This window comes from Apostichopus japonicus, chromosome 4 (assembly GCF_037975245.1).
Source record: "Apostichopus japonicus isolate 1M-3 chromosome 4, ASM3797524v1, whole genome shotgun sequence".
NCBI lineage: Eukaryota > Metazoa > Echinodermata > Holothuroidea > Aspidochirotida > Stichopodidae > Apostichopus > Apostichopus japonicus.
Window position 1 is genome coordinate 17,241,742 of NC_092564.1, and position 12,322 is coordinate 17,254,063.

The following is a 12,322-nucleotide window of genomic DNA, read 5'->3' on the forward strand; positions in this document are numbered from 1 at the left end:
AGTTTTTTATGGTTTTGCTTACTAGGGTGACCGTATTCTGTTGTGGGGAATACCGTACTCCAACACACTAAAAAAATGTTGCACGTACGTAAATGTATAGGCTATGTAGGTATACACTTTATTGCACATATAGGCTAGTATCCTAACATACGACCGTACGGTGAGTTTGCCGAACGAAGGTGGTTGCTATGTGGTTAAACACTAGTTCCAGTCAATGAAACTATGGATAATATCACTGTACGATGACGGTTAGTGCTACTGTTTCAAAGGATTTGGAATGGAAAGGTAGCAAGTTATCAAAGCGATGAATTCCACATCGTTTGATTCAGATATCTGAGACGATGCATAAACTATAATACGTGTAGAAAAGTGAATCAACCAACCCCCACCCCCAACACCCCCCGTTCTGCCTTCACGCGAATGGAATGTCTTGATATGAATGAGTTCATATCGTAGAATCGCGACGTACGTATTGCCTGATAATTTTCCAAATTTGGATGAGCATTTGTAGTAATTAACTTGCATCGAATTTCTATCATCATCAGCTATCTTGTGTAGTTTAATGGCGTAGATGCCTTACTAAGTGGATGTATGCAATATTCGTATGTATATCAACATCGGTGGACGAATGTGTGTGTGACAAACCTATATAGCAAAAAAACCCAGCTATATTCAAAACTTTGTACTTGAAGTAAGAAAAAAATGGGGAAAATGAGTTTGACGTCACTTGAAAACATTTTATACTCCCTTGATGCTGTTACATCCCCCTCATTCATCTTTGTACATCGCTTTGATTATTGGTGAACCTGATATAATCTCTAAACGTAGATCTTCGCTTTTGTTGACCTATACAGTAGGAGACATGGGCCGTAAGAGTTTGAAGTCCCTAAAGAAAAAGGTTAATAAAAAAATCCAAAGAACTGAGAAGTAATTGCTTAGCATTAACTATGATGCAGCATATTATGTCCTATGAGCATTAAAACATCGAGTAGTGTCACACTTTATATATAGCAAAATGTCAGCTCTTTTCTCAGTTAAACCGACCATGGGTTACATGACATTTAGATTTGTTTCCAGTGGGTGGTTCATTTATGCACACACAAACATTATATAGATATGTGTTCGTCATGACCTTTTCCATACTCTTTTAATTTCACCAATCTGCGTGGGTGTTTAACGCAGTATTTGCAACAAAAAAACACATCGATGGTTACATTGTAGTACCGTCACGTTTTGCAAACATCCCCCCGAAGACCAAATATCCTATAGCTTTTAAATGACAAAGGATAGTTCACTAAGGCCGCTATTAATATAGTTACTTATGAATCGTCGTTCAAATTCAAAATCGGTCAGAAACAGAGGTTTCGCCCAGTTCCGCTATACTTTCATTGGTCCTTATTTCGAAAGTGCTGCAAAACTTGTTGAACTGGGATACAACTCGCTGCTATCACACCATCATTTTTTTTTTATTTAGTATAATAGTTTGGATTCAAACTATTCCACCTTCTAATCTCCATGTTTAAATTGGCAAAGTAATCACCTTTGACTTAAACACACTGGAAGTAATGTACAAGTATTGCCTACTTTCATTTAGAATTGATCACTAAAAGTTTTTCTTTTAGTTTTAATCTACCTATTTTTATTTTCGTGCAATCACCGTTAAACCTCTTTATGTGCTATTCCTGCCAATTGTCTAAGTGGAAATCTAGTGTATGTATTGTTGGTGGGCGGGGAGAGGGGGTGGGGTGGGGAGTGACAAGTTTATGCAAAAACATTTTTGTGGCCTAGGATCCCGTGTCATGTCTCCCTTCATGTCGCAAAAGAACCCGGGAGGATGCAAAGAGGCTCGGTAAAATCGACCAGGAGCGTTATAATTGGCGTACGTGAATCCTTGCCTATCGCCAGAGGGTCGAAAGACTCTTTGCGACTGGCATGTGTGCTGCCAGCGTACACTGAATACGTTGCCTAATGATGCGCTGTGCTTCTAATATTGAATGTATGGATGCTTTTAAAGGACATAATTTCTATTAAGAAAATCGTTGAGTTTTACACTAGCGCCATCGTGTTTCTTGCATCGTTTATCTTCTCTTGGTTCGTTGATGACAGCTCAGTTAACACACTGCAGGTGGACTAACTTCAACTGAAGACATATGTTATTGTTGGCCAAGCAAATTCACTTAAACTGCCACGGGCATGCACACAGAAGGGTCTCATATGAACCTTATTATAATAATTTATTCGACACATGGATACGCTAGTAAAACTTTATAGCATACACTAGGTGGACAACCGCATCCCCTCCCGAACCCCTACCTCAAAAGGATACATGTATTAGTTTGTTCCGGTATAATATTGTTTAAATTTAACGACTGTGGTACTATTAGAGTTAACTCTATGAATCCATGCAAAACACAAAGTGACAGTTTTTAAATTTTCCACTGATGCGACATTATCATTATAAAACTAATGTTCTACATTTTTGTTCGATTTGTTGTAACAAATTTGTTCTTTGACTATGACATATTAATATCTAAATTCTGTATAAATGTATCCTTTTTAATATATTTTAACGTAGATCGCGGAACTGGTCACAAGCGAGTTTTTCGACCAAGGGGATAAAGAAAGAACGGAACTAAAAATTGAACCGACGGTGAGTGATAAAGTTCATATTCCTATCAGGTGCCACCATGCTCTTAGTCAAATTTATTCTGATATAGTTTTCTCTTAGGATTCGTTCAATCTCATTTGCATAAATGTTAAACATCCCCGTGTCCATGACAGTATTCTAACCAGAGTTCCATATTTCTGTCAGGTGCCACCCTGCTCTGTAGTCAAATTCATTCCTGATAGTGTTTTCTCTTAGGATAAGTACATTCTAATTTGCATAAATGTTAACTAGTCCTTAAAATGCACAATCTCTGACAGTATTCTAACCAGAAGGAAATATCACACTGAATTATAACCTCCCCCCCACCACCCCTACCCTCTCCCTCTGTCGTTCTCTCCCTCTCATTCCCTTGCACGCCATCGATAGGGACATGGGGATATGCAAGGCAATATTCTATGTTAACAGGGTTTATCCATCAGGTTCGGCATTATACATTCTGCAGTATTTCCCTTTATATATTGTTATATTCATTTGATATCATTGACAGATAGAACGAAGTGGAGTGAACCAAGGGAGGGTGGGTACAGGGGAGGGGGAGGGGGTCCATATGACGGAGTATTCACACAACTTACACTTATTATAATAACCCACATCTTATAGTTATACCAAATCATCAGTTCTACAGATATATGAATTATTGACAAAATAAAAGTTATACAATCGTCTGTTTCTTCAATACAGAGTATGTACGACAGAAGACGCAAGAACGAGTTACCCGAGATGCAACTGGGTTTCATCGATGGCGTATGTTTACCTATTTACCAGGTGAGTGAATGTTTGCGAATTGAAGGACTACGTTAGTACGCAAAATGTCTTCTTGATAAAATATAGTCCAGACATGGAAAAAAGAACACTTTTAAATGCTTAGCCTGGGAATGTTTCTATGACCATATTCCGGTTTTCAAGATATTCAGCTTTAAAGTATGTCAATTGTCTGGAATGCTCCTTTAAGGATATATTGATATATTGATGACGTATCGGTTTCTCGGTGCCTGCTAAACTGATATCTTAAGACCATTATTGTAAAAATTGTAATAACTCTACCAAAAGATGCTAATTTTATTTCATAACAAAAATAGACCACCCTTTGAATAAGATTTATAAAGATACTTGTTCCTTGACATATTTGTAATACACTTTAACACTGTAATTTGAGGCTTCGTGTTGCTATTGGGTTTTATGTTGCAGCCGATGAACTTACCTGTTAGACTAAGTATAGTCCAGTCACTTGTTGATCAACACTGAGATGTTTAAAGGATCATTGCTCAAAATGTAAAAAATATCACCCGGATACATAACAGTCCTTTTCAACAGTCAAGAAACAAGACTAATAAAGATTAATTTTGTCTATATGGCATCCTTTAAAATATTTTTGCTATCGTGGCTATCCGCTAGTTAGGCTGACACCATACAAACCCAATTCAGGACCACTCAACCTTTCTAAAGATGATATGTAACCTCAGCGGATATCCAGCTATATTGTATGCAGGATTTGCGTGACTTCATAGCTTTTTCTTTTCTAAAGTTCGATTGCGAGCAGATTGTAATGAAAATATGGATAGTGAAACAAAAATTATATATATTTATAAAGAAAACCAGCATAGTAACGATGAGAGCTAGTTACGTAAACAACGTACGTGGGAAAATATGGTGTCTGGCATTATCGTCTGCCTCATTATAAGCAGTCGATTCAGCGATATAAAACCGGGTATTCTTCATCTATAATGATGTATTCATTCATCGTACATGATTTGCAGTCACTATTATTTTATATTGATTTCTTTGTATAACATTATGGCCCATCACTATACATATTACCTATACTACGTTGATACTTCCATGTAGTATTGCCTTATATGACATATACTTGAATCTCGTTTACGCATGACGGTTTATCTATAAAATCAAGTAGTAAACCAATTAGTCGCTTGGTTACGGTCACAACTATCCACATTTACGTGACTTCCACCTTGAAATACCACGATTTATTGCAACTTTACAAAAAAATATACGAGTTTCCTCAATAACGAACGAACGAAGAAACGTTGGTTTGAGCAAAGTTCAAGAACTAAATAGTACTGAATAGTACTAAATAGTATATATATAGAATAGTATATATATATATATATATATAGTATACATAGAATAAACATATATATAGTACATATATATGTTTATTCTATGTATAGAATAGAATAGAATAAACATATATATGTACTATATATATGTTTATTCTATGTATACTATATAGTATACATAGAATAAACATATATATAGTACATATATAGAATAGTACTAAATAGTACCTGCCTATGTAGATTGAGCAATTTGCACGGTAAACTTGGTGGAATGCTCACGCTTAAGGTCTTCAGAGGACAAGTACTAAAACTCGGAAACTATAACGAACAAAATATGTCAACACATGAACCAAGGAGTTGTTATGGAAACAACTCCCTGCATGAACCATCCACGAATTACTTATCCACCCTTATTTCCTAGTCGAAAATAATGTGATTTCAAGAAAGGCAATATTCCAGTATAGCGTTAAATTGAAGCCATGACTGCCCTTGTTTTGCTTTGTCTGTAAATGCAGCGGCCTTTTTAGAATGTTTCGTACAAGAAGAGGAAATGTGTCTACGTAAACTGCTTTGTTTCTGCGTTAATTGCTTTAATCCTCTTGGTTCTGTCGATCATTTGTAACTTTTCAGAATTGACACAATTTTCACGATCATTTTAACAGAGAATATTTTAGAAAGAACGAGAGGGAGTGATCCCTGCTATACTGTTTTTTTATTATCTCGCCCGATTAAAGATTCCCCTTCGAGTTGACTGATTTTGATCAGTCAACCAATGGTCGAACTACAGCTCGTTGAGCTGATTTCATTTGATTTCAAAGTATAGTCACAGGAAATCGAGATAGCTATATTCCCAGGGTAGTCTCTATTGATCCGACTCATTAAATGGTTATAACGAGAGCAGTCTATAGGCATAACAGAATTTTGAGACTGGCTGTTGACTATTGTAAGTTGATCTGATAAGGAACTTTACTAGCAAAAAAGTTTCTTCGAGGGCCACCCGAAAGGTTGTATATTGTTTTGAATATTTTAATTCGAAAGGTTTGGTTCTTTACAATTAATACTAAAATAAAGTTTACTTTATTAGATCGAGGGTGGGTGAGTTAAGGGGATCTCGACATTAATTTTAAAAGTAAAGTTTAGGCCGCTGAGTGGTACACGAATGGAGAGAGCGTGATTGGTCTAACAAGATGTGCTCGCTTGTCTATACTTTCTGTTGTTATGTATTTACAATTAGAGGTGAAAAACTGTAAACATATTCTTAAGTTTACCCATATTGAGGTCCCATTTTTTGGTGTTAAATAATGAAGCATCTTTACGTTGAAAGCAAGAAACTCTTAACTATTTTGAATCAGACCAGACTCACTATATACACAACGGACACTGTGTTTACATTTTGTATATTTCTCTCAAAAGGACACCTTGATCGAACTATTCATTATTCATACCTTGTATTTAAATATAGCTAGTTCTCATTTCACATTCAAAAGACCATGAATTTGATTTTAATTTAATAAATCGTACATTGAGAAAAAAATCATTAATAATTACGTTCTTTCTTTCTTTCTTTTATTTATTCAGAGCCTGGCTAAAATAATGCCTAACACAAAGGCGATGCTTGTTGGAGTGACAGCCAACAGACAAAAGTGGAATGATCTGAACGAGCAACGCAAGAGGAAGAAGACGCAGTATACACCGTCAGGTAACCGTTGATGTTAAAGGTATCTCCATCCCTGTCGAGCAGCAGACAGAATATGAAATATACTGGAAAAGATGATCGGTTGCTTACAGCTTTTGACTCCAAATCCCTTTTCAGAGAGAGGAAGGTTTAGGGGTGTGAGGCAATGAAAGCATTTAACGTATTGACCGTTGAAGAATTAAAATGATTAATAAATCAGAAGAGATGTCGACGATCTCTTAGGACTCCATTTGAACCTATTCTCAGTACTCCGAGGAGTGCATCCGTCTCCTGCACACAGACATGATCCGAGCACAAAAGATACAGGAGGATACAATTTGATGCAACTTGGTGGTAGCCTGCTATACACGAATTTGAAGAGAGAAGTCCGTAACGCTTTTAGACGGAATTCTCCTCTTCAACTGAAACACCGGTGGGTCTGTAGATTGCCTTCTTGCTTTTAAGAAGAAGTGTAGGTACTAATTCTGTGCGTGACCTATCTGACCCTCGCCCTTCCCTGCTCCCTTATGGGTTACATTGAGTGTACAATGGCACCCGATACTCATAGCTAGTACAGTAACTACTGGTTCCACATGTAACACATGTTACCGTGTTACGAACACAAAGTAGTAATTACTGATAGACGGTTTTGTGGGACATGAACAGTATAAATAGTTGCCTGTACCAGCTATGAATATCGGCTGGCCATGGGCATTTCAGTAGATCAGTGATTGTTGCTTAGTTAATGTTATGTACATCCCGGAGATAATCTTACTTTGGCCTTGGAACAGACTCAGTGTGTGTTGTATTCATTTTATTTTATTGTCGTATTAGGACAGAGTATATTTTCCTTGACAATGTTAACGTTTTACTCATTCAAGGAAAATATTAACTGCAAAGCAAAACATTGTCTACGTTAATTTAAAAATGCAGTGCATTTATAAATGTTTCAAATCTGTCAAAAATTGCTTAAGGGAAAATTGTTCATTCTTTATTTACAATTGGTTTTTTAAATATTTTTGTTGCCATTTTGGTACGATATTACATAGCAATTTTGATGTTACTATGGAACCCCTGAAATGCACTTATATAACCATACATTTTCAACTATAGAAAAATGTGACAAATTCACCTACATTCTTTTAGTTTATCGCTTTCTTTTGTTTCATATTGGCGTGTTGTCGAAACATTTTCAGTTTAATGACATGCCATACAGGTAAGATATGTGTGGTTACAAATGAGATGATATGTATCTTACAATGGCTTAATATCTTAAAATAAACAGATTGCCCGGAATTTGACGAATACTGTACCCACTTAAAGATATTCCATATCTCCAAAATAGCTCTATTTAAGGCCATTGTATTTTAGCAAATTGTAAGTTATTCTAATGTTTTGCCGATGAAACGTCTGTGTTTTTTTCTTTCTTTTTTATGTTGGTATAAAAGTTCGTGTCAAACTTTATTTATGTATAAAATAGATAAAACTAATATTATTTTACTTTTAGAACTAAACAAGGAAACCAAGAAAAAATACGTTAACATGTCATGGGATATTAAAAACAATTACGGTACTATCCGTGCGGCTTACATTATAAGAAACGGGTCGAGGTTTTAGAAAATACCCTATGACTATGGAACGCCAAAAGGGCAATATCTTATATTGTTTACTTTTATGTTGTCTGACGTTTTATGTTGACAGACGTGAGATCTTCATCAAAACAATATGCTGGACAACTTAGCTCAGTAATTAAAGGACACGTTTGTGCCAGGATTTCACACGTTGCACGTAAATCAATAGGTAAACGTAATCCCTTGTTCCGATAGGATGCTAAGTAATGCTACCTTATGAAAACATCAGAAAGAGCAAAGGGTGTTAGATTACAGTTACTAATAGAAAAGTTTAAGAACCATTTATTGTCATTTCTATTGAAACTGCAATCTCAATTTCATTCCAGGGGTTAAGTATATCTTGATAAATGTAATACGTTAAATATAAATGACGTAAAGTTTTTTCCTTCCTTCCTTCTTTCTTTTATTTTTTTATTTATTTTTTGGTTGAAAAGTAAAATATCAGCCAACACAAAGCTGTTTAAATTTGAACTGATCCTTCAGGATTTCATTTGTTTTTTTTATAAACGGGCTGCATGTCAGTTCCCGGTTTTATTATTTATTTATTATACATAATTGCTATAGTTATGCGACAAGTTTGGCGTATAGAATATACAATAAAGTTATATCTCCAAAACGTTTATTTAAAATGATAAGCTTCAAAATGATATTCCGATTATAAATTATTTACAAGTCATGTTGATGGTTATTCTAGATGCATGTTAAGTGCACGTATACATAGTTTAAAGAAATCTATTATCAAGTTTAGTTAATATTCAGATATTAACTCCTGTACGAAATAAAGAAGATACATACTCCATCGGTATTTTCTTGTTTTCTTTCAAAGAGGTGCCAGTCAGTAAGGAAAGGGGAGAAAAGGTGGGGCCGAGGATCGGGCTACGTATAAGCCAAAAAGCATCTGACTGACCCTTTGGACTGACCTAATGGATTACAACTTGCACGTCGGGTGGCTTCCAATTAAACATTTGAACTCATTGGAATTTTACAATTTAGAATGTCATTTCAGATGGGAAACCATAGATTGCTCTTGGATGAAAAACCCACCTTACTATGACCCGGTCGGGTATCGAACCCAGAATCTCCCGATTGCTAACTTTATCAACTTAACTTCCTACTTTATCAAAGTTCTTGAAATAATGTACATTTTACGTCTGTATGTACGGTAACCACACAACGAATGGCACGTTCAACTCGTATTACTTTTTCAATGAATTTACAATAAAGCGTGTATATATATATATATATATATTATATATATATATATATGTATATGTATGTGTATATATATATATATATATATATATATACATACATTTATACGGTATATATATATATATATATATATATATATATATACATACATTTATACGGTATATGTTATGCTATATTAATTATACTAAACACGTCATCATTTTTCTGACCTAATATTAAAATTAAGTTCACGAACATTCAGAAAGATACACAATTATATGCCACAGTACGGGAAAGTACTTCGAGTTGTGAATATAAGTTATCGTTTGTATATCAATGGTCATGTTTGACAATCCAGCATATATCGAGGGCTATGACCTCATGAAAGCCAATGTTCCCAGATCTTAGCGTGTGAGATTCCTATCCAAGCTGCAACAATAGTGCTTTTGATATTGTAATAAGCCTCGTTAAACAACCAATTTCTTCAATGCTTCGGAATTTCTCATAGTCCGAATGCATTTAACCACGCGATACACACAGAAAACACAGATAAACTGTTAATCTTAAAGTTTTGTACCAAAGTAAAAACTGGATCGTGCTATAAAATCAGTAGCATGTGCTATTAGGATTACAGTAAGAACTGAGAATATGTGTAATTCCAACAAGTCCAGTTGTTGGGATTTGTTGTTTAAGCCCCTTTCTATCGGTGGCATCGAATGGTCAAACAATGGTTAGCGTTTCCTTCGAAATAATTAGTCCACAAATGTTGCGTGCCAATGGTTTACGCACAAAGAACTGTTTCAACAGAGAGCGATTACATCTCCCATTGGAAGAGACTCGCGCTACCTTACATGATGGAGCAGTGCCATGATCACACGCCAACAGTAGCGGGCTTTTTGGGTTGAGAGTGGATACCCGTTGTTTGGTTCTCATACCTAGGCTCCATCTTATAGTTGAGTTCATCACATCGCAGCTGGCGAAGTGAAACCGTTGTAGCTGTTCTGTTTTCAAGTGCAATTAACATTGAGTACTCTGATGGAATCCGGAAGTTATTAAAATACATCTCATCTTCACGTAAACAATAGACGATTATCCCGGTTTGATATTTTAAGCAGCAAATCAGAAAGTTAAGTCGACTTGTAGTCAGGGACCAGGTCATGGACGTCAACGCTCTGAAGTTATTTGACGTAGCCGCCGCTGACAATCCCAGCGACCACGCCCACCGGAGTGATGAGGAAACTGGTAATTACGTCACAGTAAATGTCTCGACCTAACCGCTCTGACAAATCAGAGAGACGTTTCCAATCCTCTTCCTCTATTTCGGTGAGTAAATACATCTTCATTTTGAATCGACCCCATTGATATTTCAAGTCTAGACCACCAACGGCGACGATAGCAAAAGACATTGTCATCATTTGTTCACTCATGACTTGAATTGTAAAGGTTGTTGACAAGTGCGAAATCTCCGTCTTTTCATTTCTGCACGATCGAATGCATGTCATATTTTCGTCAAGCAAGGGGAGGATATGTTTGAGAAGACGTGATGTTGTGGGTGGCTGTATCTGCCATTACTCGCAACCTCCATGTTAGGAAAATGTGATACCGAATGCGTTGACAAAGACAATCGAGTTCAGCCACGGGAACACCATTTGTCTTAGTGGCCTATACTCTTTGAAAAAGCATTGGAATTTCTCATTACATCCTCTTAAATCACTGGTGAAGTGATTTTGAATGTACCCGATAACACTATTACACTGGTTTTGCATGCATTTTCGCTGTAAGTACAAAAAGTAACAGAAAGTTGCATATATCAACATATTAATAACATTCATGATAAAGCCATGAAAGTGAACTTGCTGTCTGACATTCTTGTTTTCTTTAATAAGCCAATTGATTTCTAAAATAACATTTGTCGTTGCTAGAGAGTAAACAAAAACGAGAACGCACACTCTATGAGTTCGTGATGCTATTCAATATGTTAAGCTTCCTATGTTCCTTCTGAGGGCATGTTTGTCGAACTCTCTACACCCCATGATAACTCCGCGGCTCCTCAACCATCATATCTCTTGAAAGTTTTCTAATCGCAGCAGCTACACAAATAACAGATGTGGACATAATCACTGGCGAATAACAAACCAATGACGAAATATACATCACATTTGCGTTGTCCTGCAGCAAAGTTACAGTAAGTTGTCCACAGGTAACATATCAAAGACCCAACTGTAATCATGACATAAGTAAAGATTAATGACGAAAACAGGAACCGTCTAGCCCTCCTAGATTGATATTGTTCTGCAGAATAGGGAGGAAAAAAGTTATACTCGTTACCTTTTCGATACAAAACCGTGTGAAGCTGGGAAGGAACTTTTAACAAGACACAAAAAGGGACACAGCTTAAGATCTTTCAGATTCGTAATATAATCTGAAACAAATCTTACATTGATGAGAAATGTCTATGAATCAAGATATGTCAAGATAACAGAAAAGTGTTTCCGATTAATTTTCGAACAAGCGTTCTTCCCATGCAGACATGTTCTATTGATGTCCAAAATGTCTCGTGGCACAGAATGTGAGGAGGATTGTAGAACACAGCTTATGATTAACATTCCAGTACCAACATTCATAATACCTACAATTCCTACATGGGTGTGCCACTGACTTTTAATTCAAAGGAAACTACAAAACAAAACTTGACTATGATCGTTTGTCTAAGTACGGTTCAGATTTCGAAATTGGTCATATAAAACGTAGAAATAGATATAGGTTTCTGTCCAACCTGGAGTTTGAGACAATTGGTGTGATGCCACTTTAGGAGGGATAGTGTTCTAAGTTTGGACAGCTGAAGCGAGTACTGAACTAGCAAAAATCGTCAGAATGATGCCACAAGAAAAAACAAAAAAACTGTTATAGATATGCAAGCAAATGATTTTTTTCGAGTACGATTGAGTACGATTTTGGTCGAACACCAATGGGGAAACTTTGTATACCATACCTAGACGTAGGTTTTTTTTCAATAACGATTCTTCTGTGTTAGATGTCTATAAGGGACGTCTTAGACACCGATTGTTTTTTTTGGGGG

At 36.1% G+C, this 12,322-nt stretch overlaps 1 protein-coding gene across 3 annotated transcripts in view; it reads left to right on the forward strand.

Annotated features, from left to right (window-relative positions):
- Positions 1 to 8,851, forward strand: part of LOC139966641 (dual 3',5'-cyclic-AMP and -GMP phosphodiesterase 11A-like) — a 100,181-nt gene extending 91,330 nt beyond the window's left edge. For all 3 annotated transcript variants that reach the window (XM_071969885.1, XM_071969884.1, XM_071969883.1), the window contains exons 16-18: positions 2,576 to 2,650; positions 3,350 to 3,433; positions 6,325 to 8,851. In XM_071969885.1, coding sequence (XP_071825986.1) covers positions 2,576 to 2,650; positions 3,350 to 3,433; positions 6,325 to 6,456 — 291 coding nt within the window. In that variant the 3' untranslated portion in view covers positions 6,457 to 8,851. The remainder of the gene's footprint in view (positions 1 to 2,575; positions 2,651 to 3,349; positions 3,434 to 6,324) is intronic.
- Positions 8,852 to 12,322: the final 3,471 nt, after the last annotated feature.